Source organism: Brienomyrus brachyistius, chromosome 20, assembly GCF_023856365.1.
Source record: "Brienomyrus brachyistius isolate T26 chromosome 20, BBRACH_0.4, whole genome shotgun sequence".
NCBI lineage: Eukaryota > Metazoa > Chordata > Actinopteri > Osteoglossiformes > Mormyridae > Brienomyrus > Brienomyrus brachyistius.
The window spans coordinates 10,789,215-10,815,498 of NC_064552.1; the positions used below are offsets into that span (position 1 = coordinate 10,789,215).

Consider the following 26,284-nt stretch of genomic DNA (forward strand, 5'->3'; position numbering starts at 1 on the left):
GTTCGGATTTTATCATTTACTACACATAAAGTCAATGTAAAATATAAAACATTCACTCAGAGCTCCTCTGTTGACAATAATTGTTTTATATTCATGATTCACACTGCTCCGTGAAGTACAAAAAAGATATTTAGAGAAGATAAATGAAAAACTAAATGAAAAATAATATCCCATAAATTAAGCTGAGTAGAAGACTGAGAAACTAAAATGCATGTTTGCACAAAAGTCTTCACAAGAATCAAATGCAGATGTTATGAGGCTTAAGAATTTATTGACGAGGGTAAGTTTTCACTAAGGTCATCTATATTCCAAAACCCAGTCTTACTTTAAACAATAAATGCATATTATATATATATTTATTTAACTCACCACTTTTAACCATACCAAAACAATGATTTACACATTGTCTTCAGATAGCAACAAGACAACATCCAAAGAAAACATGAAAATAATTAAATGAGAATGCAACTAAAACTTAACCTGGTAGCATGGATAATTATACAAAAACATTTTCTTTATATTTTAATTTCCTGCATGTAACATCCATGAATCTTCTAACTGCTTATCCTAGTTAGTGTTATGGAGCATCTCTGTCTATAATTGCTGTTTTTAGAATTCTGGAGCTCACGGCACAGGGCTGAAGTACACCCTGGACGGGATGCTGGTCCATCACGGGACACAGGGCTGGGGTACACCCTGGACAGGATGCTAGTCTATCGGGCATATAGACAGACACTCTGCATCATCTATGGCTAATTCAACCTTATCGTTGTTAACATACATTTAGCCTTAAATCCAACAAGTTATCCGGCTAATCAAGAAATCCTTCTTTGTGAAACAGGCCCCTGGAGACACCAATTAGCCTAAATGTATATTTTTGGGCTACAGAATGAAACCCACATAACACAGGAAGACTAAGCAAATGCCACACACACACTGAACAGAGGTGGAATTTAAACTCTCGTGATGTGAGTCTATGTACCAACCACTGCATCAATACTTCACAGATTCAGCAAGTCTCTCTTAAAAAATAAAAACTTTACCACCCAACTGCAAGTTTCACAATTACATTTAACTAAACTGAAAATGTATCTAACCACATTATTGAACCTAGTAACAGTAAATTATAGGTATTCCAATACAAGAAGTTAACTTTATTATCAGTTAATAATCAATTATATATTGAACTTAAGGATTTCTGTCAGTTGGCACTTTCGGGGTTTAAGATAAGCAAGAACCCCCCCCCCCCCCCCCCCCAAAAAAAAGTAATTAAATAAATAAATAAATAAATAAATAAATAAATAAAAATAGGCAAACACATTCATGTTTAAGTTATTCAAATGAATTTCAATCATTCTGTGTAGAGAATATCAGTCTCGGTGATGGAGAACCAGGGAAAGTTCAGGTTTTGTCAGCATAAATGAGAATAAGGATGAATGAAGAAAGTTAATTCGAAAACTGCCTTTTTAATATATCAAAAAGGGGATGAGTGTTACAATTCCTGGTTCATTACATTTTTTCCTAATCTGAAATTTCACATTAGCGACGAGATCAGTTCGGCTAGTCGGCTGATCAATGAAATGAAGGCCAGTGTAGATGCAGAGTAGCACAGAATAATATGGTTAATAGGTTAAGCGACTATCAGTGATATTCTCAGTCAAGTAGGCATTTATTCAACATTTCGCCTTAGTGTATATGGTTTTATGTTTTGAGTAAAAGGTACTGTAACTAAACACATACAGATTTCCCACCTATGAACAAAACATACCCAACAAAACAATTGACACACCTCATGTGATGCACTGATATAATGTTCACACATTAGCCGGATATTAATGACACAATCCGTAGAACAGCTTGACAGTCATAGTGTATTAACAAAGAAGAAAAAAACCCAGAAAAACCACACACTTTGGGCAAGCAACAAAACCCAACATCTGCAGCAGCGTTCTTCCGATACAGGTGGATCTTCAAGCCTCTTTCCTCTTGATTATGAGAGGGCCGACATTATCACCAGTCTCTTCATTGTGTTTTGTATGGGAACCATCACACAATGGAAACTGAGAGAGAGAGAGAGCGAGCATTAAAACCAAAGTGAAAATTAATGAGCCTCAGATACTGGAGCGTGGATAATTTAAAATAACTTGAACAAAATGATAAGATAAATCATATTATTTTAAAAAAAATCTCAATGTCATCTTGCTGGGCAAATTGTAAGCCAAGAATCTGCCTTCAGCACATTCATTTCAAGTTTCACTACTCATATTATTCAAGTGGAAAAATCATATATGAAGGAGTAAAGGTGAACATAGATGGAAGGTGATAGCCTTGCATCATCATTACCTTCTTTGACCTCCAGCATCGACAGTACACAGCCTTATCCCCGAGATCCTCTATGTCAAAGGCGTGTACCACTTTGGGGTTGTCCTTCTGCAGATCCAAGTTTACCTTGGATTTGCAGCACTTGTCTTTAGAGAAGAAGGTCTTGTAGACCAGGATACCCACAGCTGTAGTTCCAGCTGCCAAGGAGATTGCTGCGATCCATTCAGCTACAGGGAGGAAAGGGGAGCCCGAGCTCATTTCTATAACTCCAATAACATCATTCTTATCAAGAATGGTTAATTAGTGTTGACGAGAAATATAAACATAGACACAAGACCTCTACATTATTGTCACCTTTAGATCCACCTCAGCCATTAAAGGCAGAAATTAATACCCAGAGATGTAGTAAATGTTATTTTCAAAATTGTATTTAATAAGTAGATGCCAACAAGAATAAGGTGGAAGTGGTGGAAAATACAAGGTGTTGTCTTAATTTGTTATTCCTTGGTTTTACATGAACACCTTGTTTATACAGACACACAGCCTGATAATAACACTATGTATTACACCACAAATACCAGCTCATTGTATATAAACAAAGCAGTATAAGCTTAATATTTTGATAACCTAAATGATCGTGTGTCTTCATATACTAGTTCTTACAGAGCAGAGAGTCCTTTAAAATCTATGGTTTAAATAATGTACTGCTTTATATATATCAAATAAGGTTTCGAAATGGCAAAAAAAAACAGAATTAATGGGGAAGAGCAGAGAAAGGCCAAAATTCCCCTAGGGGGATTAAAGTGTAAATAGTCAGGCCACAACAGGTAAAGGCTTTCCGGTTCTTGTTGACGAAGACCATGGAAGCAACACCATTTAGCGCACCTAGGCGTGGCATCTAAACCAGTATTTCGTAACCTCATAATCAAGTTTATAGTTTCAAAGAACAGGTTTGAGACGTGTTACAGGTGACTAGGCTAGCAAGATAAAATATGTTCTCATCATCTGATGTGGATTATTTAAATGGAAACACGCATCCGATGATCATATTAATTTTCATTATCAATATTCAAGTAATCCGTGCATAATCGTTCAGTAGCCAGGAAGAAATAACCGGATAAATAATAATCCCCAAATATCCGTTGCAAGAGAAAAAATAAAAGCAACGTAACAATGAAACAAAATGTTTACTTTCTTTAGTATAGCCATATAAACACATGCACACAACTATACTTACCTTGTTATATTGTGATATTACATTACAGACAGATCAAAACAATCAAACAGCAGCTGAACATCAGGGTCCAGCACGGCCAGAACCATGACAGGAAACCATTACTTGAAAAACCAGATTCAATCACAAACCCGCTGCAAATTATACTATATTGAAAGTGCAACCAAACTGGAAGTTACTAGATTACTAAGCGGTCAGACCAGCCCTACCTTTCGACATAGAATGTGAGCACATTTTTCCGGTAATGTTCAACTTAGTTGATCACCCTTTTATCCTGACAGTGAGTAAGGTCAGCGGCTCGCGGAAAGACGCATCCGCATACGCCAGGTATCACGTGACCCAAATGCGGCGCACGCTGACGTCAGAGCGAACGCGCAGTGTTGCGATTCTTAAAGGCGCAAGTCAGAATTAGTGGGTACAGATTGCGTTATATAAACGTCTTAATCTTTCCTCAGAGGCTAGACAGAAGTATTGGTTTAACGTAATTAACATAATTATTATTTTATGCTATTTTTTGTAATATTTAATTTAGGAAATATTTATTAACAAGGATAAACGATTGCGGCATTCCCTAAAGAGTTAAGAAGCGTAACTGAAATGTAAAACTTCAAGTCCCAGAATGCACTCGTTTTTACGCTCTTCTGAACAGAAAGCGGAAACAAAGGAAACCAAAATTGTAAAACACACCCTGGCGATCAGTGAAGAGAAATAGAAATCATCGTCTAGCTTTTAACAAAGATTATAGCTGTGCAGTGTATAAAATACGGACATTTGGCTACGTCTGTCGACATGGCTTTGAAAAGAATACAAAAGGTAAGTACATTTAACTACCAATATTAAAACAGAAAGATATTATGTGGCTATAGTTACAGGAGCCAAGAACTGGTATATGGAGGGTCAGATGCTGTTGGTTATAAAACTATGGTGACCTTGCTGCTGTCATATATGTATGGAGGATTACTGTTAATCTGTAAGATAACTGCTGAAGTGTTTAATTATAAGCATTATCCTACCTAATTAAGTGCGCCTTTTGGCCCTGGCATCAATGTATAGCAGGCAGACCAGATATGGAAGAAGGAAATAAACGGCCATTATTATTATTTTCGAATCATCGTGATAATTTACCATTACCACCTTTAATGTGTAGTCGATCGATAAATTGTTTATAATGATTATAGTGTTAACACGGTGCTGTTGGGCTACTTCCGTGTGCCCCATAACCCTCACCGAGATCTGGCGAAATAACAGCTCTATTTTTTCATTGCCACCTCTTGGGATTTCCACACAAAGGCACGTCACGACATTATTGGGTCGTTAGTAGGGATATTTGTGTGCTTATTTCATACAGCTGCATAGACTCTTATATTCTCCCTATTTATGGGCGCAGTCATTTTCAGATGATGTAATCCTGCTGTAGATGAACGCTAACATCCCACGTTAGATGTCCCGTCGCGTGTTCATTATACATTATTATATACTTTTCCCATGTCTGGTTGTTAGTTTTCTCACTTATGGCCAAACGCAACTGCTTTTTTTAGTCTGGTATTTTCCCAGTAAAACTATCTTTGTTTTTTTAAAATACAGTAGGACAAAAACGGTAATGAATAACACGGCTGTGTTTTTAAAGAATAAACCATGCTCAGCTGGCGGGGCATGTTTACGCATGTTTTTAATCTAGTGGTGACGTCTGATCTCTGCAAGCAGAACACATTCTTGCTGAATGAATTTTTTTAGAAAAACCGGAACGATCTGATTTTGTTTTTCAAGTTTATTTGGTCCTTTCCTTTCCAGGAGCTGCATGATTTACAAAGAGATCCGCCTGCCCAGTGTTCGGCAGGTCCAGTCGGAGAGGACTGTAAGCTTCTCATATTTTTTTCTTCTTATTTAAAATGTTATAGTATTTGATTCCCCGATGACAGATTTTCTTTCTCTTTACTGTGTAGTGTTTCACTGGCAAGCAACAATTATGGGGCCGGTAAGTACTGTTGGAATTCACCGTGTAGTTTTAAATCAGAATATAATGACCCAAATTTTAACACTGACCGTGCTTTCAATCGAAGTTAGAAAGCAGAGAATCATTTATTAATTTATAATATCAAGTAATTCTCCCCCTGCCTCGTGCCCATTGCTTCCGGGATAGGCTCCGGATCCCCCGCGACACAGTAGGATAAGCGGTTTGGAAGATGGATGGATGGAGTAATTCTCCTTTTCCAGTTATAGTTATTTATATGATTGCATCAGAAATACTGTGAAAATGCGCTGGTATCAGACTGGGGATGATTTGTCTTCAGAATGCTAGAAAAGATTATATTTAAATTGAGTATGATGCTGTGTGTTTTGCCATTCTACCGTTCAAAAATGCCCGGATGTGTCGTTTTGCAGGGTGACAGTCCATATCAAGGCGGAGTGTTCTTCCTCACAATCCACTTTCCTACAGACTATCCCTTCAAACCACCAAAGGTTAGAAATGTCGAACGCTTCCGAAATGTATCGGCGTTTTCGGCTCCACTGAAACTAACGGCTGACGTTCCTCCCATTTCATTAGGTAGCATTCACGACAAAAATATATCACCCAAACATAAACAGTAATGGAAGTATCTGCCTGGACATTCTGAGGTCACAGTGGTCACCAGCTCTAACAGTATCAAAAGGTAAGTCTTATATTAGCATTGTGTGTTTGTATGTATAACATTATGTTTGCCTAACAAGTACATATTTCAGGCATGGCATATATTGCCTAGTAACATTGAAGTCTTATTTATAAACCCAGCTTTATTCAATTAAATTCAATTTATTTACATTTTTCTATAATGCCTTTCTTGTCAGTGTCACCCCAAGGCGCTTAACAGGAGTGTGTTGTGATACATTGTAACATCATGGATCATTTATTAAATGATCCAACATGACCAACATAAATATATATCAGATTCAAGGCATAAAATATTTAATCTGCTCTCGACTGTCATTGTGACGCTTTGGGCTCCATTTTCAGCTGTTGCATTCAAGTAATGTCATAACCTCAACTGTTTTTTTATGTCTTATGTGCACTTACAAAGAGTATTTTTTTTTTGGGGGGGGGGAAATCTATCATTAACATTTTATCTTTTTTTACAGTTTTACTGTCCATATGTTCGTTGCTCTGCGATCCAAACCCAGATGACCCTTTAGTTCCAGATATAGCACACATCTACAAGTCTGACAAAGAAAAGTGAGTATGGTATTTAAATTTTTAATTATAATTGTTTGTCATACAAAATTGACTGAAAATCTGTTCTGCCTGTGTCACCCCACTGTTGTACGTCAGGGGAAATGAATATACTTACAAATCCTTTTAGTAAACAATTGTACACATAACAATCATTAAATGAAGCCAATTTTCTTATTACTTAGTAGCAACTTTAAACTGCAACAAAGGTGTTTGTTAACATGCACGAGTAATTTAGACTGTTTTGTTAAATCGCATTATTTTGGTAGCAGACAAAGTCTTAATTTTAGCCATCTGACTGTAAACACTGTCAGGTGAAATATTTGCTAGTAGTCTGTCAGACTTCAAGTGACTGCAGACAGGTTTGGGTACATTCTTCCTCAGAATGCCAGCCATCGTATCTACAGCAAAAGCTGTTATGTAATGTTCATTAGTTACCTAATATAATCTAAAATAACTTGACACATCTGATTTCTCCATGCGTGACTGAAATAAACCTTCATAATGCGTCTTACAAATCTTTTGTGCTGATCCAGTGTAGCTGATCACTGCATTGCTCGCTGGACTCATTTAACTGAATTTCCAAGGGGATGCAGAATTGGTTTGAAAAGTACTGTGAAATACTGGAAAGGTTTACTAATTAAAAGTTTAAATATGAAATTGCATCTGAAAGTGTGCTTTTGCTTGCTGTATGTATTATCCCTTTAGGTGTAATATGGTCTTTGTAATTTTTATTTTATTTTTTTGTGTACAGGTACAACAGACTGGCGAGAGAATGGACCCAAAAATATGCAATGTAAAAACTTAGCCAATAATTTCAAGTCACAAAGCACTGTAAATTCTAGAGCCTAAAAGCCCTTAGGTTATACTATTGAACATAATGTACTGTTAACATTTATCATACAAGCAATTTCAGTTGTATAAATTCACAAATGTAACATGTTCCTTTTTTTCCCTTCCCTAGTCATTGGGTCCATTTTTTAATTAAAAAAATAAATAAATTATGCAGTTTTTGCAACAAGCATCCATTAAGATTTTTTTTCTTTCCTTTCTGTGGGTAATTTCTTTTTTTCCATTTAGAAATTTTTATTGTATAGTACAAAACTGTTCTGGATCTATTTTTATTATTTTGCATTAAAAATTGTATAAAAACTGCATATGTAGGTTTGTGTGAACATCTTTTGTGTGAAATGGGAGGGTGCTGTGTGGATCAGGGGGTTAGTCTGAGTCTGTGGTCAGTGGTTCGAATCCCAGGGTCAGCAGAGTGATTCCATTGTGGGGCCCCTGAGTGAGGCCCTTAACGACCAGTTGCTCTTGGGACTGCCTCATCCTGCTGTCTCAAAAAATCTAAATTGTCATTTTCAAAAAAGGGTCGGTCTAATAAATGTAATGTAAAAAGTGTTTGTGGTAAAGGGGGCACTGTTTAAAAAGAGGACAGAGGGGGCAGGGAATACCCATGATACAATGGAGGGAATTTATTTTCTAACTATCTTGGGAATGCCTGTGGACCCACAGAATGTGCTAGAATCCATGGCTTTGGAAAGACGGGTCTGGTCTGATCCGCTTCATGTATTATCACCATAACCATCACCAAGAAATCAGTCTGGAAACCAGTGCATGCATCTTAGACTGTCAGAGGAAGGGTGCAAACCTGCTACAGTTTTGTTCCCCAAGGTACAAGCAACATTAATGTACCACCAATGGCACAAAAATGCTCCTCAGAGTCCAATTCTGTACCTTAGATTAAATTGTACGATTATGTACGGGTACAATTGACAGACCCTTGAGGGTAGAGCCCCAGTGACACGTAACTGTACCCTCAGAAGTAGTTTTGGTACTAAGTTGTACTTTGTCCTGACAGTGTATGGGGAAATATTTTGAAATGCTTGTATCAGAAAATCATCCTTTCTATCTATGTAATCTATCGCTAGCCACCAACTACAGTACATCTTTCTCAAGCTTAACACAAAGCTGATATTTAAAACAAATAATAATTTGGTTTGTTTTAGGTTGACTTTGTAGAAAGATGTTCTAACACTACGGAGACCTATCTCAGTTTATATGTATCTGGCCAGCCTGATTAAAATATTATTATTACATAATATATTATTCATGTTGTGAAGAGTAGTCTGTCAAACCACCCATGTGGTGTGTGTGCGTGACAACTTCAGAATTTGTAAGATCTAACACAGATACCAACAAGAAACAAACTGAGAACGTAAATGCTTTATTATAAATGTATACCTATCATATAGAAATATTACATAGAGGACTGCAAATAAAGTAATAAGTCACAAATACAGCTTCAAAATCGACTGATTTTCATTCAGAAAGAAAAATGAATATAAAAATAGACATACAGCAATGCAGCATTTTAAATGGAAGAGCTGAATATAGCGAAAGTACCAAATGAATCGAAGATCAGTTTACGTTCAGCTCAACCTTTCCCATAAGGCCATTTGATAACAACGCATAGATGTGCGACGGGATGAAGTTTGGGTTATAGAAACCGCGAAGAGTTCAGTTTTTTCATTGGACGTTTCTCAGAAATCATTGAAAAATCATTGGATCTACTGCATGACGTAGGCCAGACGGCGGCCTCTTATGTACATGTTTTGGCAATCTGATGAGTTTAAAGGATTCCTATAGTGGAAATTTCAGTTTGAAATATTCGCAAATACTCGTTTGTCTGGTGATTAGACTGTGTTGTCCACTTTTGTCAGAATGGAGACGTATGAAAGTGCAGGGATATTGGATTCGCAAATAATTTAAAAGACTGGTTCGCGGCTCGTAGACCTTTCTTTGGGACTGGCAGGTGTTTTACGGTCCATGCCGTATCCCGGAGGATGCAGGCGGCTGTACTCAGAACTACAGTCAACCGATCTGACGTTTTCTGAAGTATGTCTGCATAGATATAGGTTTTCAGGAAGACATGGCTCTCCTCGGTTTAGTTTCAGCTTGTAGCGGCTATCTAGTTAGACCTCTAAGTCTTATCTCAAGTGCGTGTTTAAGGTAAGTGGGAAGATGCGTTACGGGTCAAGAAATATTAAAAAGGCGTAGTCAGCACGATTGTGTATGCTGCATTAACGCTAAAGGCCATCGTCAAAGATGTTTAAGTGGTAATGTAAGCAGGAAGCGTTGATGTAAAGCAAATCAGTAGTATACAGTTAAGTGTAATATATGGCCACATTTCCTTGCGAGGTCGATATTTCTACTAGCAGGCCATCCCATTACAGTCTGCTTCGTAATATTATGATGCGTATTTCTGTCTCTCTCGGCATCTTGCAAGATGCATCGCCGTGGTTCCAGTAAAGGGGTTCGGCACTTCAGAGGGGCCTCCAAGAAAACCCATGAACGGGTACATGCTTTTCGCACAACAGCAACGTCCCGTCGTTGTCAGGCAGAACCCAGGTATAGAGTGATGCATTTTAATGTCACGGCTGATCAAAGAATACAAAATAAAGTCGCATAAATAAATGAATAAAGTTTCAATTACGTGTTTCGATGTAAAATTATTTTAATTGCCCTTTTTTTACAGGATTTAAGATCCTCGAGGTAACACAGAAAATTGCAATGCAATGGAGAGAACTTACACCTGAACAGAAAAAGGTAAGATGTTTCCATTTGTTTGCGTTGTTGGATAAACTCGCGAAATATGCGTATTTTGTGCACGCCATTGTTGACACTGGAGTTATCCATTCCTATGGCAAAACTAAGCTCACACCTGTATGTGAACACTACACAGAATGAGAGCAGGTGGAAGAAATCAGAATGACTCTGGTCACTTGGCAGATCCTATTGCCACTAAATAGCTTTGCTATGCATTTGGTTGCCATAACTTGAAGAATACATTACATTTCTTTAAAAGCCATTTGAGGAGGCATCAGCTGCGGCCAGGAAGCAGTATAATGCTGAGATGGAGCGGTACAAGGCCCAGCTCAGTCCATCTCAGGCTGCCGCTCTCAAGGAAGAAAAGAGGCAGAAATTGGCCAAAAAAGAGGCTATCAGGAAAAAGAGGGTGAGTGAATTGAGCGTGTATTCTGTGGAATACTACCCTTTGCTGCTCTTTGTCAAAAATGCTCAGATAAGAGATGAGTTTCAAAACACCTGGTTACTGCTTCATAATGTCTGTAATAGGTACCTAACCTTCATTGCGTTTTTAAAACATCAATCAGGTTAAATGGGTAAAATTGTGAGGTGCTAAGGATGAATATGTCAGCTTAGACAAATGCATAGTATCGTTATCCACAGTCCTCATGGGTGACATTTGTTGGAGGCGTTTTGTACCCGTTTCATTTGCTGCATAACATTTCCAGGAGCTGACGGATCTGGGAAAGCCCAAACGGCCAAGGACTGCTGTCAACATCTTTATGACGGAGCATTTTGAGGAGGCCGAAGGGGAAACGATGGTGGTGAGACGTCGTCTTTTTGTTTGTGTTTGTCATTCTCTATGAGTGACATTTGTGTCGCACTCTTCACATTTAGTTTCGTTTCATTCTTTATTAGGAGAAATCAAAAGCTTTGCTGGACATCTGGAAAAGTCTGAATGCCACACAGAAACAGGTGGATCTCGGCAATCTAACATGAATAATTTGACCAAATTCAGGCAAAGCTTGATATCGGTGATTGACATTGTCTCAATCTACATCTATGCCTTTGTGTTAATAAGGTCTACCAGCGACTAGCAGAGGATGATAAGATCCGCTACAAAGATGAGATGAACTCCTGGGAAGAGCATATGCAGGAGCTTGGGAGAGAGGACCTCATTCGACGAAAAGCTGCAGGAGTGAAACGACAAAAAGAGGGTGGGAAGGGGAATCCAGAGTCAACTCCGCTAAAACCAAGGTGACTGTGAAGCCAGGTGACAGTAAGGAATGGACTGAAATGTGACGAAATCCGTATGATTGAAGGTGAAAATCACTAGGTGCTAAAATGCTAAAGGATTTTTTACAGTCTCTTTTGTAGCCAGTTGTATAATTGTTCTGTTTCAAGTCCTTAGCCATTATAAATGCCAGGGACCTAACAGTAATTGCATATTAGAGGTTAGGAATTATCCACACACCCCAGAAAGGCCAACTTAAATTTGAATCTACACTTCATAGTGTATTTTCTAATTGTCACTAAACAAACTGTACTGTGAAAATGTCTCACAGGCAATATAAAAGTAACAATCATCTGTCCCTGAGTTGTTACAAAAGCCATTTGACATTTATTTTGTACTAATACTGTTTTCATTAAAGATTTTGATTTTACATTATTCAACTTGTACTTTGTTTCATTTTTGCAGTTCCATGGGTGGTAAATGGTATACATGAAATAATTATATCAATCAATTGATAAACATTTTCAGAAGAGCGTCAGAATCTAGGGGATGATGTAGTGTATTTGTAATCTTTCTCAAACAGAATAAATGTCATGACTGTAATGTAACTGGGTGGCATTTTCACAGGCAATATTGACATCTCTCCATCACAATGTTTTTCCATAAAAGACATTTGTTCAGTTTTCAATACTGTCACAAATCATACTGTTTTAGTGCAAGGATGAATTTTTTCTGTGAATCAGCAGTATGGTTCCAATAACAGCTGACACTTTTATATTCTCCTCAGTAAATCAGAAATTAGAAGTGTAAGTCATTTTAGATATGAAATAATCTTACTCTAAATAATGCCTGAACCAAATTTATCCTTAAAATATTTAGAAATGCTTATACTACATTTTATATTAAGGCAGCGTACATGCATTTCGAAACAGATACTATTTTATTGTTGAAATATAAAGATTTATTTAAGTCGTTAAAAACGTTATTGGTTTTATGGTGGAAAAAGTCTTCAAGAAAGTCTTTTCACGGATGTGGTGAACCACTGCAAAGCGTGCGAGATGTTGACAGGCCTTTTTACCTTCCCACAATGCAATTCGTCGAGAACGCGCGGCCTGGCGGTCCCATAAGAGCGCGGGGGGGAACCGCGGCTGCAGCTGCCCTTTGATTGGCCGCGAAACAGCAGGTCCATTTTCAAATCGAAGGCTTTTACAATTTTTATGTAGACCTTATTTACAGCATTTTGTACATTATATCGGGCAGTCGCTGAAAATGTTGAAAAGCCGCGCATATAATGAATTGCGCTGAAGTGCACGGCCCCTTAGACCGCGCCCACAGAGCTACGTCACTCTGAACGTGGAGACGCGGCGCGGTTCCTCGGCTCCCTAAGCGGGACAAGACAACGTTTTGAGCGCCTTTTTTGTTTTTTTTTTACCTCCATGTCTTGTCAAAAACGGTCGTTGGGGGTACAAGTCAACATTTTACCCAGATAAATAACTTTCCCGATTCAGTACATTGCTTTCTTTGTAATCTAGTGGTTGAATAGACGTTTGTTTTGAAGAACCAGAAAATGGTCTCCTTCAGCTTGATGTCAGTAGGGGCCAGCCTCCTGAGCAAGCCGCTGGGTTTCCTCACAGGCGTCTCCGTTTTCAGGTAAGATCCAGCAGACGGTAGCTTAGCTTGCTCTAGGGCTAGGTTGTCAGACCGCGTGGGCGTCTGTTGTATAGAAAAGATGCAATTTCCGAACTGGGGACACGCTCAAATCGTATGTGACACAAGCTGAACTCTGGTGTCATTGAACGCCGTCTTTGTTGGCTCTCCTGAAACAAATATTAAGATCAGGTCTGTTGACATTCAAGAAATGACAATGAGTACAATGCATTGTAATGATATTCAAATGACACTGCGTAGCACACACTGTAATGATTGCATTATTACGTGTTTTCGCTGTTCCCCCCGCCCGCCGGTATTATTAGGATCTCCGCCGCGGTACCTGCGATTAAAAGTTTCAGCAGCACATCGGACGGTCCGCCGAAGAGGCCCAAGACCAGCTACCTGCATTTCACGCAGCAGCAGTGGCCGGTCGTCTCCCGGCAGTATCCAGGTGAAGATGGCTGCTGCAGAGCAGGCCAGACTGGTCTTTAATGCGGAGGATGACGCATGATCTAGTTTTGCTCCAGGGACTTTCTATGCCAATAACAATGTAAAGATCACACCGCGGTAAAGATAGTTTGCATTTACATTGAGTGATGACACGTGAGCAAATGCATTTGGGAACCGTTTCGCAAATCACGTTTCGTCAAAAACAACACATTGTGATTTATGAGGGTATTTTCATTGTTAGTGAGGTTTATGTGTAAAAAAACAGTGTTTTTTCCCCCACCACCTGACCCTACACACTCTGACCTATGACTGACCACATTTGGTTTGGATTCACAAATCAGCCTGGTCAAAATTAGCCTAGTTTGATCCTTCTTGGTCACTTTTTAGGTAATATGCTATTAAATCTCCTTCAATTCCAATTATCCATAGAGCTCAATGAAGTGAAATGTGCAAAAATAAACAGATGTACTAAAACATGTTTGTAACTTTTTTCTACAAATCAGTTTTTTGTCCACTAAATGCTTTTTAATATGACTGACTGTGAGTTTTGGAAATAGGCTATTAACCTCTTCTGCCTCACATGTATCAGTCACTGGCAGACGAACTGGGGACTTCATAAATCAGACTGGTCAGTATGAGCCTGGTTGAACCTGCTTATATGATGAAGTTTTAATATTATTTCCGTTTGAAAATGAGGGCGGCATGGTGGTGCAGTGGTTAGCACTGTTGCCTCACACCTCTGGAACCCAGGTTCGAGTCCCCGCCTGGATCACATGTGTGCGGAGTTTGCATGTTCTCTGCATGTCGTCGTGGGATTTCCTCCGGGTACTCCGGTTTCCCCCCACAGTCCAAAGACATGCTGAGGCTAATTGGAGTTACTAAATTGCCCGTAGGTGTGCATGTGTGAGTACATGCTGTGTGAGTGTGCCCTGCGATGGGCTGGCCCCCCATCCTGGGTTGTTCCCTGCCTCGTGTACCCATTCCTTCCGGGATAGGCTCTGGACCCCCCACGACCCAGTAGGATAAGCGGTTTGGAAAATTAAAAAGCAAAGTATAATATCACCAGATTTCAGGGTGGGGGTGTCGTCATCCGAATTTGCAAATCATGAGTGGCATAATGCAACTCTTTTCCAGTGTACCTCACTGCATAGTCGAGGTAAATCAAGTGGAACCATGAATCACTAACTGCAAACTATCTTTGCTGCGGTAAAATTCCCATGCAATTATTGCCAATCCATAATAGGAATTAAATCTATGTCTCTTCAGATGTGAAAATTGTTGATTTAAGTCGAAAGATCGCACAGCAATGGAGGGAGTTGACACCCGAGCAGAAAAAGGTAAGGCATTTCAATGTGGCAAATTAAGACGATTGAGTGTGTGTGCCCTGTGATGGACTGGTATCAAGGATATGACTTTGGGTTGAGCATTTGGGTTGAGCATGGTTTCCACCCATTTAAGGTGGTTGCATTGTATGGTTTTGATTATTGGGGGAGTTACCATGCTCCCATCTCCCTATAATTTATGTCCGTGACTGGTGTCCTGTCTGGAGTGGGCTCCGAACTAATGCCCTGTGCCACCTGGTATAGGTTCCAGGCCCATCCTCCTGCGACCCTGACCAGAGTGAGCCTTTAGAAAAACATGGATGCATTTTTCATCCATAAATATTCTTTCCATAATTACATTTTTTTTACCCTTAGCCTGAATGTGATCATACAAAAAAAGTTAAAATTCACGAAACAGCAGGTGAAGTATTACCTGCGTAGTATTAAGGATTTGATCCTCTTGCCCTGAGACTATACATAACATTTGTCTCGGTCCATGTCATTCCTGTAGCCCTTCGAGGAGGCGTCAGCTGTCGCCAGGAAGCAGTATAATGCTGAGATGGAGAGGTACAAGGCCCAGCTCAGTCCATCTCAGGCCGCTGCGCTAAAGGAAGCCTGGAGAGTGAAAATGGCAAAGAGGAAAGCTGTCCGCAAGAGGAAGGTGGGGAAAAACTGGCACCTGTGTGGAATTTCGGGTGCAGATAAAGTAGGGAAGTGGTTAGTGCTCTCTGCGTGTGTGTTTGTAATCAAAAAGGTTCATCCGCTGGGAAGCGTGCCTGCTAGCCTGAACATATTTCCCTGAACATTGCAGCTGTGTTGGTTTGCATTCCATTTTTTTTTAAATGTACTTGGTTGCTTTGAAATTTTCAGGAGTTAAAAAGCCTGGGTAAGCCCAAAAGGCCCAAGACCGGCCTCTTCATCTTCATAGCGGCAAAATACGCAGAAACCAAGGGAGCCACAATGCTGGTGAGATTAACCTCACATTACATACATTCATTACATACATTAGGGTAAGTATTGTTAAAATGGGACGCTTTCTGGAAAAATTACCTCATTGTCTTCAATTTCCATTCTAAATACATTAATACCCCTTGAACACTGTTTAGCAAAGTATTACTAAACACACATATTAACTGTGAAGTTTAACTGTCCCATTTTCACAATAATCACCCTTCTATATTACAACCATGTTATAACCATGTGTAATCTTCATAGAATGTACTGTGGTAAATAAAAAAAAAAAAAAACTTCTTTTCTTAGACTAAGACAAAGACATTAATGGAGGAATGGAAGAAGCTGAATACCACACAGAAAGAGGTGGGTCTTGAACAGAGTTTGTGTGTGTGTGTGTGTGTGTGTGTGTGTTTATATGTGTGTGTGGCTTATTTCACAAAGTCACAGATTTGTTTGGGAACATGTCATCCTTGTACGTCCTTCCAAAGGTATACTTGCAGCAAGCTGAGGATGAGAAAATTCGCTACAAAAACGAAATGAAGGCGTGGGAGGAGCACATGCGAGAGATCGGAAGGGAGGACCTGATCCGGGGGTCCGTCAGCCGCGCGAAGAAGACGGCGTCCGCCAAGAGGCCGAAGAAGAAATCCAGAGTGAAAACTGTCAGGACTACGGGGACTGTAAGAACAGCAGGTGCTAAGACTGCAGCCACCTCCATCGCCAGCAAGACGGCGAGGAAAGGTAAAGCTGAAGAGTGACGTCACAGGGGGACATTTTCGGTCCAGAAAGAAAGGTTCCACCCTGAATAAAACCACTCTGCAACGATGTGCTCCTGAGTGTTAGCATGCCTGGCTACATGGCATCTTCACTTTATCTCAACCCATTTGAACCAGTGTCATAACGGATCAGTACACCTGATGCAGATTTGTAAATAATGGCAAATGAAGACTTTTTTTTTTCTTGTACTTCCAGTTGTCAAAAATGCTACAACACAGTATTGTGTAAAATGCGTTCTCTATTGACATAACCAGTATAAAAAAAAAAAAAAAAAACTAATTTAGTAGGTAAATACATTTAGTATGTGTTTGCGGTTAAAACGTCACATTTTTCACGTCTTTCAACGATTTAATAAATAACTATTTTCTACTGAATGCTTTTCACACAAATATTCCCAAACACAATACATTTTTTGCTACTTTTTGTAAATGGCTAGTTGTGTAGGTATCTAGTACAGGTAACCTGCTGACTTCTACAAACTGTGACACCGCTGCATGCCTATCCGTTCCCTGGGCATGCGGCAGAGGAGCGCGCGACGTCCTGCAAAAGCAGCTCAAAGTCCGGAGAGCACACCAACTTGTGCTTCACGTTTCCCAGGACACTCATTTCCCCGGTGAGGCCTTCGGATAAGCGGACAGACACAAGTTGCTGCAAAAATGCCAGAAAGATGTCAGATTCTAAGCTTTACTATAATAAAACTTTATTGTGCATTGTGGTGTTTAAGAAGGTATGTTGTCTCATCTCCTTAAATTGTTAAATGTAACAATTTAAGTGTCTTTGTGAGGTATGCTCTTGATCAGTGTTTCCCAATCCGGTCCACGTTTTTGCTCCCTGCCAGACAGTCCATATTTTTGCTCCCTCCCAGCTCCCGGTATTGGGAAACACTGCTCTTGACAGACCAAGTGCTTGTACCTGCAAAAAGGAAAATGCCGCCCCTTCCGAAACATCCAAGGCGACCTCCCCAAGGAGCAGCTGTACTTTGCCAGATTTTCTAATCTGCAGTTTTCCTACGAGTCCCTCGGAGAAATCCGATAGAACCGGGGGTCCTTCTTTCCCAACTGGGTCCTGTCGAATAGGATAAGGATAGGGTAAGAGAGTATGATTCTGAGTAATAAATGTGAAAATGCAAAACTTGAAAGAAACACAAGTGGTAATATTGGTTAGAGTACTGGTTAACGTTTGTAAAATTAATAGTGTCGGACTGGGCGCTTGGACCTTGGCTTAATGGGCAGGTATGATGGAGAAACTCACTCGCGCCTTTGCCTGAGCGGCTCGTTTCAGATCCTCTGCCTTGCTCTCTTTCTTCGCGGGCTTCTCGGCATTTGCCGCGGGCTGGCCGGGCATGCTGTCCGGAAGCTGGATGAACAGGAGGGCCTCTTCATCGCACACACTGAGCCGCTGGAACAGCTCTGCCACACTGGGCTGCTGAGGGGCCGGGCTGCATTTTGCTGCTGTGGGGGGCTGCTGCCTCTGTGCCTTTGTACCGGCAGCTTTCACGCTTGTACAGTCAAACGATGCTTCTTCTTTAACTGAAGAACAGTGCAAGAAGCACTTTGGTCACTGCAATCATCACCAGTACTGATGCACGTCTGGAGAAAACAGTGATGTGCCCAAATCAAGTAGATTTCGATTTCTTAGTTTTGTTCTATACATTTCAAATGTAAGGTTATTTTTGTGTTAGCAATAGTTTTACAGCACCATAGCTTTTAAGGTACTTAGAATATTCTGGGTTCACTGTTTTGTACTGCAATATATGCACTGTGTGTGGTTCAGTGGGTTAGAGCTCACTGCCCGTCACTGGAAGTTCGCTGCTTTGAGCACGGGCCTCGGCACAATAGCCACATCTTTATTGGGCCCTTGAGCAAGACCCATAATCCCCTGAAATGCTTCAGATGTGCCACATTAATGGCCCGACCCTGAGCTCAGACCCCAAGCTTTGCCCTAACTGTATATGTGTGTGTCTCTTGAAAGACAGCGGGATGTGATCTGTGGAGAAAGAGCATTGCAATGTACCTGTACTTGTGCAAATGGCAAATAAAGGACCTTTTCATTTCACTTACTGCAGGCCAGGATAAAAGGTTGGGAAGATAAGTGGATGAATAGTATGGGAACTTACTATGGGTGGTGGGCTCACTGGCATTGAAAAAATCACTGGACTTATACAGTGGAAGTTGAATTGGTCTGTTCCTTGCATCATTTTTCAGACCTGGGTCATCCAAAAACTATTAAAACGGAAAGGATGGAGTCAGATGGCCAATAATGACACGGGTGTTTAAAATAAATGGTAATTTAAACAGAAGTTAAATACGACAGATACTCCAGTGCTTGTAGCACGAGTGAATTCTGGAACGTCTGAAGCAAAGGTGACAGATGGCATCCGAAATGCAGCTCCTCACATGCTGACACATTTTTCACCGACCAAAGCATTTCGAAAGATTCTGGCGGACAAAACCGCTATTTCAGGTTCCTTATGCCAGGCTAATGGCCTGCAACGCTTGTCTCCTATCACCGCGGCCACGGCTTACATCGTCCCGATGGAGCTTTTGTAAAATCTCGTCCTCGTCATCTTCTGAAGTGCGTTTCTCCTTTTTGATGCATTTCAAGACGGGCGAAAGGCCCGACTCGCTCAATTCTGTTCTTTCCCAACTGCCTGGGGGGAAAAAAAGAGCTCAGTTAGGAACATTCATCAATCCAACTTTCAACCTGGGGCCTGGAGCCTGTCCCAGGCAGCAAGGCAGGGGAGCACCCTGGACGGGATGCCAGTCTATTGCATGGCACATGCACACACACACAGGGTGCACTGGCAACAGAAAGCAGCCTGGGAATTTGCCGTGAAGCGGCCCCATAATTTTGCCAATAACTAGGGGGTGAGGTCCCCCACAGTATAATTTGCTGCCAACTGACGAGGGGGGGGGTCTTCTACATATATAAGCCCAGTGTTGAGACAGAAAAACCTCACCCCACAAGACCAGCCCACTGAGAAATTTCCACCTTCAGGCTTTTGTACATCATGAAAAATCCCACACAAACACCCCTGAGAGTGAGGTTAAGAAAATATAAACTGGATATGCAATACACACTGCCCCAGTCAGACAAAGGCTCATTCTTCACTTCGAAATGTGTTTACCTATTTTCCTAAATGTATCAGCAGGACCTTGTTCAAATATGGAGTGTGACTGAATAGTCTGTGGTCTTTCTCTCCTCCTTCCTCTGTACTCTTTCGATCGCTCTTCCCGCTCTCTCTTTTCCTTCTTCGGCGCTGTGTGAGTTTCTTCCTTCAACCTCCAAATAAGATTAATAACACTTAAAAGCAGTATTTTTCCATGTTTACAAGGCAGTGCTATTTGACATGTACCATAAATATTAATTGAGAATTTTGTTTTTGTCACATAAGCCCAAAAACATCTCCATGTTTGGAGCCAGACTGTTTACTTTAGGGGCTGGAAGGGAACATTTTCCAGTAGGTCTAGTGTGTCATACTGGGATTTTAAAATTTAAGACCCCACAATCCATACTTACTCATCTTTTGTTTTCCTAATGGAATGCACATTTGGGACAAATGTTTTCTACAAGTGAAAAAGGAAAAAATAAAGACTTTAGAAGCAAGAATTAAAAACTATTTACACACAAACAGACGTCTTAGTGCTTATCTATGATTAATACGTTAATATACACTTAACTGAACTGCTTTCAACTTTAACCTATTACTTTTACAAATTTCTACTACATTTCGCAACATTATTTGTACATAATAAAATAAACCTGTCCCACACCACTATAAATAATGCACCCATATGGTGGACATATTTTCGTTATTTATTCCAGTATATTTTCAGTTTCTCTGGCGCGTTTCCTTCTCCAGCTGTAATGACTGACCCTCACGGCTGGAGTTAAGGTTTATCTATCAGCCACAGGAAATGGTGAAATGCGTGCACAAGGATGCTAACCTTCCGGCCAGGCTCACCTTTTTAAACCCGCCCAAGGTCAGGTCTCTGGAGCGCAAGGAGCTCAGTCTGCCTGGGGGGGGAGGAGGGGAGTTCAGGGACGTCCTTCCCGGGAGACTTCGACCCAAAGGGAAGCCCGGTCTGAGGGCGGATGCCGACGTGCTGGGACTGTTATCGCCATCGCGTGGATCGCTCATCCTTAATAAAATATATAAAAATTAAAAAACAATAAAGCTACAAAATAATCCGCGAGCGGATATACTTTGCTTGTAGTCTATAGTGCAGGGGCGCGCGCCTTGAAAGATAGTAGACTACGCCTCATCTTTTGTTCGCAAGGCGATTTTTTATTGCAAACCTAACGCCAAAAAACTACTTCCAACAGCGCAGTTATGCCGTTCTATATGAAATCCGTTCAACGCGGAAAGCAGCATTAATTTAACAAAAAATATAGCTATAGTAAGGTAGCTAGTCTCAACTGTAAACAAGAGCCTCCATTTTGTTCGCGATATATAACAAATGCATTTGCGCCTGCAAGACATTTAACGAGATTTCCCGTCGTCACAGGTACAAGCACGTCAAAATCTGCGCACAAATGTAAATAAAAAGGATATCTGTGCATCCAGTACGTACATAATTCACATTTACATCTGCATTGTGCATTTGCAGCGCCTCTCAGCTGCACTTCCTGAAGTGAACCGGCGATGGCTACGGAGTCTTTACGTAATAGAACTATAATATGACGTCCTGCAGTAACTACATACCAAAATGTGGGGGAGAGAACCGTGCGAGGATGAAACGCAGGTCGACCCTGCTTATGTCTTACGGCAGAAGGACGATCAGATATTACCTTAAGTTATTTCTGTAAAATGTGTTTAAATTAGCCATCATACATTAATTCTTTTTAATAAACCACATGGTGGCAGTATTTGCTAAGGTGCTAAGTCGACATAAAGAAATGGTTACTATTATGAAGTGAAATCGTTTAAAGCATCGCAAGAAATGTTTTCAATCTATAAAAGCTTCAGTTCACGGTCGTAAGTAAATGAATATATTAAATTAATAATTTTTATCTTTTGTTTCAGAAATCTTTAGATGTTTCAGAGTTTTCCGGATAAATTGCTAACGACACATTTAAATGACAACGCCTTAATGCCTGAGGCAGTGCCTAAGAATCAAACCTCTGTCAACAATTCAAATCAACAAGACATACACCTCGTGGAATGCACCATTACCTCTTTATAAGTTTGCATTTAGATATGCAACTGTCAGTTCATTCAGATTGTATGAAACTATATGATGGTAATACTTTCTTTATATAAAATTCTATTAGTAATATCGTCATTGTTTGTTTATGTGGCATATTGCATTGTCTAGGGTCATATCAGGAGCCTAAGTGAAATAAACTTGATAACAAAAGTAAGCTGTAGGATGATAAGACCTTTCAGGAGTAACAACACGGACATGGTACACAGATGGCAAATGGCAAATTTCAGTCCTTTTAAATTTCCAGTACAGGACACTTAGGGTGATTCCAGGGGCCCTGGGTGATAGGGGCCCTAAACATCTGGAACATAACTGGATTGGTCTGGGTTGGGGGCCCGATATGATAACGTTTCCTTCTAAGATTCACATGATCCCATTTTCTTTACATTCGTGGGACGCTGGTTATAAACCCGAATAAACTGAAGGGAGTTTCCCTTTAAAAATATGGGCACTTCATCTGATCCCTTTCTCCACTTCTTCCCATGCATCTCCTGCAACTAACCGATAACTAGTAACTAGGCGATTTTAAATCCTGATCTTATCAGCCAATCCCATTAAATCGCCCAGGCTACCACAGTACTCTCTCATCAGTAGACACTAACCTTGTGTTCAACCTCTGACCAGTTCTCCAAATTAGTGTTATTTTAGTTGTTTGTTCTGGATCTTACATAATTTAGGGCATTACACTTTATCCATTTATACAGCTGGGTACTGCTTTTTCCCACTCAGTTCAGGTTCATTACCTTCCTACAGGGTACAACTGCTGAGTACAACCTGGGCACCAACCTTTTTTAGTGGTTACCAATGGGCCCATCTGCTACCCTGTCACCTTTCTAAATATATACAGTATGTAAAGCCCTGTTGTCCTACAGCAAAAAAAAATCTTCTCCATCTAACTTTTGTCTCTTAATGGTCTTTCTTTATCAGAATGAACGGCCACCATTCGTCTGGATAATCGAGCGTCTTGCCAGATTTTGATGCACGCGGAAGTTTCACAAAACTCATTGTCTGATTCAGATTTGATTTGAAAATCGAGGCTTGCATGCATTTCTGACATGCCTGCATACGGGGCCTGTGTGGGTTTAATAGTGTCCTACGGTATTGTAATATGTGTGATGTCTCTTACTTTCCAAAACACGGTTTTATATATTTTATTACTTTCCATTTTAGATTAGTTATTTTCCAGTCTGGATAGATAATATAAGAAACAGCAGATCCACAAGTAACTATGTTTTCCTTTAATTCTGGCTGTTTTATTCATAATAAAAAAATGTTTCCATATTTTAAATTGAAGCGTACGTGTTCAGACCCTCAGACAAGGTATAAAACTTCTTTGTTGCTTTGTTCCCATTATTATTGTTTACTTTTACATCGTCAAGGGCATATTGCTTCCTCTTTTCCGCAGTTGAACCTCCTATGATTTCCTTAGGTTCCCCCAGAGTCCTCGCCACCGAGAAACATTCAAGGCGCTTTCTGTTTAAACTTCTGAAAGCGTGATAAGGCAGTCTACGCACGTGCCACTTATGATTAATCATAACTGTATCTTTTGGACTTTAGGTACAATAAAATATTAACGCATAGCGGGTTCTTAAGAGGCGTTTGCCTATTTTCTCCGTAACCCAAATAACACAGGCTAAATGTTAACTAAATGTAAAACAAGTCTTGTAAAACAACTTGAAAACTTTTTTTAAAAAATTGCACATGCCTGCAAAACTGTATTTTGTTTAAGCTTATTTTGTTTCAGGTTCATTCAGAATGCAACATCTGCTGCTTGTTTCCCAAAGGGCGCAGAGAAAGAAAAAAAAAAAACCTTGGGAGGAGTGTGGGTGAAGTAAGTTTTGACACATGTGAGAAAGCATTTGGGATGCGTGTCCCAGCTTTACTTCGGGATCTCAGCTGTGTGAAGTGGACTTTTAAGGGCGGCGCTGTACGGACGGACGGACGGATCTGTAGTTGGGAAGAAGCAGTGAATGAAAGATATAAAAAACAATGACTTTCACTTAGTTACAGAGGAATGCGAGGGGGGATGAGGGCGGCTGGTTTCTAAGTTTGGTATAGCTTTAACTCAGTTAGCGAGGAGCCCTGGCTTTTCGTAGCGGTGCTCTGCAGGCGCCATGGCTGCCCATTGCGACACCTTGAGCGGATACATGCAGCAGTCGGACCCGGGCTCGAACAGCGAGCGTAGCACCGATTCCCCGCTCCCCGTGTCTGAGGATGACTCCAGCGGACCGAAAGCCCCGTCCGACCCGGAGTGGACAGAGGAGCGCTTTCGCGTGGACCGCAAGAAACTGGAAGTCATGTTATTAGGTAAATCTGTTCATACATATCGGGTCATTTATTTACAGAAAGTTGCTTGCAAACTTTGGTCATTCGACTGGTCCGTGTTTGCAGGATTTGAACTTTGAAGTGTTGTGGTTTTAATATCTATTGTGTCTTGAATTGTGCATATTAAAAGTTTTAAATTATTTTACATTTAGCTGTAACTGAACGTGTGGGGTAGGAGAGTTATGCGTACTTAGATTTTCTCATAACGAAACGCATCAGTATTCGTCGCCCTGACGCTAAGCTATTCAGAAAAGCCGCACTATAATTACTCTGGAAAAGTCGTTTTTTTAGATAACAGATTGACATGATTTAGTAACTGTGGCTAAAGTTTGGACAGAGAAACTGTTTAACAGTCTCGACACCTAACCGTTTAGTTCTTTTCTATAGACATTTTGTGTTCTTTACTGTTAAGATGATATTTGTAATATAGGCGTTTTCCCCCATTCTTCTATAATTTAAGACTTTTGTTGAATTATTTTTGCTGGTAAAATTCGAATTCAAATTAATGATCCCATCCATCCATCCATCCATCCATCCATCCATCCATCCAGCTAACTTTTGGAGCCTGTCTTAGCCAGCACAAGGAGCAAGCCTGGGTAGACATGACCAATCAATGACGAGCACTTATGTGTGATTTATGTACCCTTATTATTTTAATTCATAGTACATTATGAGAAACATAAATAAGAAAAACATTTGTCAGCTTTTTTGGTGTTTGTCTAAAATGGTTGTTCGTGTATTAACGTCAGCAGGCCTATAATGTGTGGAGAAATGTATTTTATGTCTGCCTTCACAATGCGCTTTTGCAGAGAAAGTGATTTGTGATTTTGGACCAGAAATCCCGAAATTAGGGTCACGGGGTTTAAATTCCTAAAGGGTAATTATTTCTCAGAGTGAAAATAGTATGTATACAATAACTAAACCATGAAAACGGCCTGAGTACTGAAGTGATTGCGGTGTTTTTAGTGATTCTTCTCCAGTACTTATAAAACGGGGAATCGCTTCCTTGACACGTTTTAATGTTATTGTTAGTCGTGGTTAAAGTTAAGTACATTAATTAAATATCTCAGTTATGAGGTTACAGCCGTAGGTGATCATATCTGACATTTTATGTCACGTCTATCCTTATTCCAGTTTTTCACCCTTCCCGTTGACTGCTTGATGATTGATAGAGTAATGCAAGTGGTTGCATCCTTCAAATTCTTCTGTATAACATGAGAATAAGGCAAACGTGGCTGTTGATTACAGATGGCGCGGAAATATCAATTTGTATTATGACCTGACCAGTAGGGGTCCCTGTTGATTCTATAGCGCATGATTTACTCTACCTTTCCGGTAATCAAAAGCAATGCTTGCGGTACACTGTTTCAACTGTTTCATCAACACATTGTAGTAAATTAATATTTTCTTTAAAAATAATTAAATGTCATGACGTTGGAACCTATATTTAATGTAGACAATTCCACGCTGACATCCAAAAATAACTTCACAAAATAGCTTCTAAAATCATAGAATGTCTAGTGATTGGAGAAATGTGGCATTAAAGCCCACGTTATGTGGGAGTATTGTTTGCTTACTGACTGGTTTAAACCACTTTTTTTTGTTTCCTGGTGAAGTCAAACCAAGCGGTGTTTGAGAACACTGTAATTTCACTCACTGAAGGCTTCGAAGTCTTATTCCGTCCAGCGGTACATAGTATACAGGCGTCGTGTGCAGTATAAGCGACTCAGACGTACATACGTGTTTTTAAAGATGCTGGGATTCAGAGGCTCATGAAACACGGCTATTTATTGCTTAAGTCCTGGTTTGTTTTCGCTACTCCGCAGAGAGCGAGAAAAGTGACCTGGCTTTAATGAACTCTGTTGTAATTCATTGGCAGAATCAGAATCTGCATTCTTCTCGAGTGTCTCCATGCCGTGCGTGGGTCAGTGCTGGTGCAGAAACGCTAGTTATTTCTGATGCAAGTATGTGACGATGATGATATCATTATTAATAATAATAATACAAAACTTCCATCAG

At 40.1% G+C, this 26,284-nt stretch overlaps 6 protein-coding genes and 1 long non-coding RNA gene across 8 annotated transcripts in view; 4 read left to right on the forward strand and 3 right to left on the reverse strand.

Moving 5' to 3' along the window:
- Nucleotides 1-1,446: 1,446 nt before the first annotated feature.
- cisd1 (CDGSH iron sulfur domain 1) lies at nt 1,447-3,905 on the reverse strand. Of its 2 annotated transcripts, XM_048987211.1 has the most exons (3): nt 3,766-3,905; nt 2,344-2,549; nt 1,447-2,060 (listed from the first exon to the last, which is right to left on the reverse strand). In XM_048987211.1, the coding sequence occupies exons 1-3, from the start codon at nt 3,788-3,790 to the stop codon at nt 1,971-1,973; spliced, it is 321 nt and encodes a 106-aa protein (XP_048843168.1). In that variant the 5' UTR covers nt 3,791-3,905; the 3' UTR covers nt 1,447-1,970. The 2 variants fall into 2 exon arrangements, with proteins under 2 accessions (XP_048843168.1, XP_048843167.1); XM_048987210.1 differs by lacking the exon at nt 3,766-3,905 and having other exon boundaries at nt 2,344-2,595.
- Nucleotides 3,906-4,151: 246 nt separating this feature from the next.
- ube2d1b (ubiquitin-conjugating enzyme E2D 1b) lies at nt 4,152-7,918 on the forward strand. The gene is made up of 7 exons (XM_048987971.1): nt 4,152-4,369; nt 5,348-5,411; nt 5,500-5,531; nt 5,939-6,016; nt 6,102-6,207; nt 6,671-6,764; nt 7,516-7,918. The coding sequence occupies exons 1-7, from the start codon at nt 4,346-4,348 to the stop codon at nt 7,559-7,561; spliced, it is 444 nt and encodes a 147-aa protein (XP_048843928.1). The 5' UTR covers nt 4,152-4,345; the 3' UTR covers nt 7,562-7,918.
- A 1,353-nt stretch (nt 7,919-9,271) lies between these two features.
- Nucleotides 9,272-12,018, forward strand: LOC125715696 (transcription factor A, mitochondrial-like). Its single transcript, XM_048987535.1, is given in 8 exon segments — nt 9,272-9,773; nt 10,051-10,172; nt 10,300-10,370; nt 10,630-10,779; nt 11,078-11,173; nt 11,268-11,324; nt 11,431-11,554; nt 11,557-12,018. Coding segments are annotated over 8 exon segments (795 nt in total). The 5' UTR covers nt 9,272-9,693; the 3' UTR covers nt 11,652-12,018.
- A 486-nt stretch (nt 12,019-12,504) lies between these two features.
- On the reverse strand, nt 12,505-13,706 carry LOC125715697 (uncharacterized). The gene is made up of 2 exons (XR_007384147.1): nt 13,574-13,706; nt 12,505-13,400 (listed from the first exon to the last, which is right to left on the reverse strand). It is a non-coding gene; the product is annotated as an uncharacterized LOC125715697 (long non-coding RNA).
- Nucleotides 13,095-17,443, forward strand: LOC125715695 (transcription factor A, mitochondrial-like). Its single transcript, XM_048987534.1, has 7 exons — nt 13,095-13,233; nt 13,557-13,684; nt 14,950-15,020; nt 15,517-15,666; nt 15,876-15,971; nt 16,266-16,322; nt 16,448-17,443. The coding sequence occupies exons 1-7, from the start codon at nt 13,151-13,153 to the stop codon at nt 16,712-16,714; spliced, it is 852 nt and encodes a 283-aa protein (XP_048843491.1). The 5' UTR covers nt 13,095-13,150; the 3' UTR covers nt 16,715-17,443.
- On the reverse strand, nt 16,991-21,415 carry zgc:171971 (uncharacterized protein LOC569690 homolog). Its single transcript, XM_048987533.1, has 9 exons — nt 21,308-21,415; nt 20,698-20,875; nt 20,253-20,299; nt 19,861-20,015; nt 19,259-19,383; nt 18,850-18,955; nt 17,985-18,262; nt 17,646-17,798; nt 16,991-17,381 (listed from the first exon to the last, which is right to left on the reverse strand). Coding segments are annotated over exons 1-9 (1,194 nt in total). The 5' UTR covers nt 21,310-21,415; the 3' UTR covers nt 16,991-17,231.
- A 2,333-nt stretch (nt 21,416-23,748) lies between these two features.
- bicc1b (BicC family RNA binding protein 1b) overlaps nt 23,749-26,284 on the forward strand; it is a 63,937-nt gene continuing 61,401 nt past the window's right edge. The window contains exon 1 of the mRNA XM_048987116.1: nt 23,749-24,247. Coding sequence (XP_048843073.1) covers nt 24,055-24,247 — 193 coding nt within the window. The 5' untranslated portion in view covers nt 23,749-24,054. The remainder of the gene's footprint in view (nt 24,248-26,284) is intronic.

What these genes read in the sequence shown, in the direction of transcription:
- ube2d1b (XM_048987971.1), top strand. Translation starts at nt 4,346, where the DNA reads ATGGCTTTGAAAAGAATACAAAAG. An exon ending in CTTTGAAAAGAATACAAAAG is followed by an intron (nt 4,370 to 5,347) that starts GTAAGTACATTT and finishes TTTCCTTTCCAG; the next exon opens with GAGCTGCATGATTTACAAAG. An exon ending in AGCTCTAACAGTATCAAAAG is followed by an intron (nt 6,208 to 6,670) that starts GTAAGTCTTATA and finishes CTTTTTTTACAG; the next exon opens with TTTTACTGTCCATATGTTCG.
- cisd1 (XM_048987210.1), bottom strand. Translation starts at nt 2,580, where the DNA reads ATGAGCTCGGGCTCCCCTTTCCTCCCTGTAGCTGAATGGATCGCAGCA. An exon ending in GATGCTGGAGGTCAAAGAAG is followed by an intron (nt 2,061 to 2,343) that starts GTAATGATGATG and finishes TCTCTCTCTCAG; the next exon opens with TTTCCATTGTGTGATGGTTC.
- zgc:171971 (XM_048987533.1), bottom strand. An exon ending in CCTTGGGCGGGTTTAAAAAG is followed by an intron (nt 20,300 to 20,697) that starts GTGAGCCTGGCC and finishes TTTCACTTGTAG; the next exon opens with AAAACATTTGTCCCAAATGT. An exon ending in CCGCTCAGGCAAAGGCGCGA is followed by an intron (nt 17,799 to 17,984) that starts GTGAGTTTCTCC and finishes CCTATTCGACAG; the next exon opens with GACCCAGTTGGGAAAGAAGG.
- LOC125715695 (XM_048987534.1), top strand. Translation starts at nt 13,151, where the DNA reads ATGGTCTCCTTCAGCTTGATGTCAGTAGGGGCCAGCCTCCTGAGCAAG. An exon ending in ACAGGCGTCTCCGTTTTCAG is followed by an intron (nt 13,234 to 13,556) that starts GTAAGATCCAGC and finishes CGGTATTATTAG; the next exon opens with GATCTCCGCCGCGGTACCTG. An exon ending in CCAAGGGAGCCACAATGCTG is followed by an intron (nt 15,972 to 16,265) that starts GTGAGATTAACC and finishes TTCTTTTCTTAG; the next exon opens with ACTAAGACAAAGACATTAAT.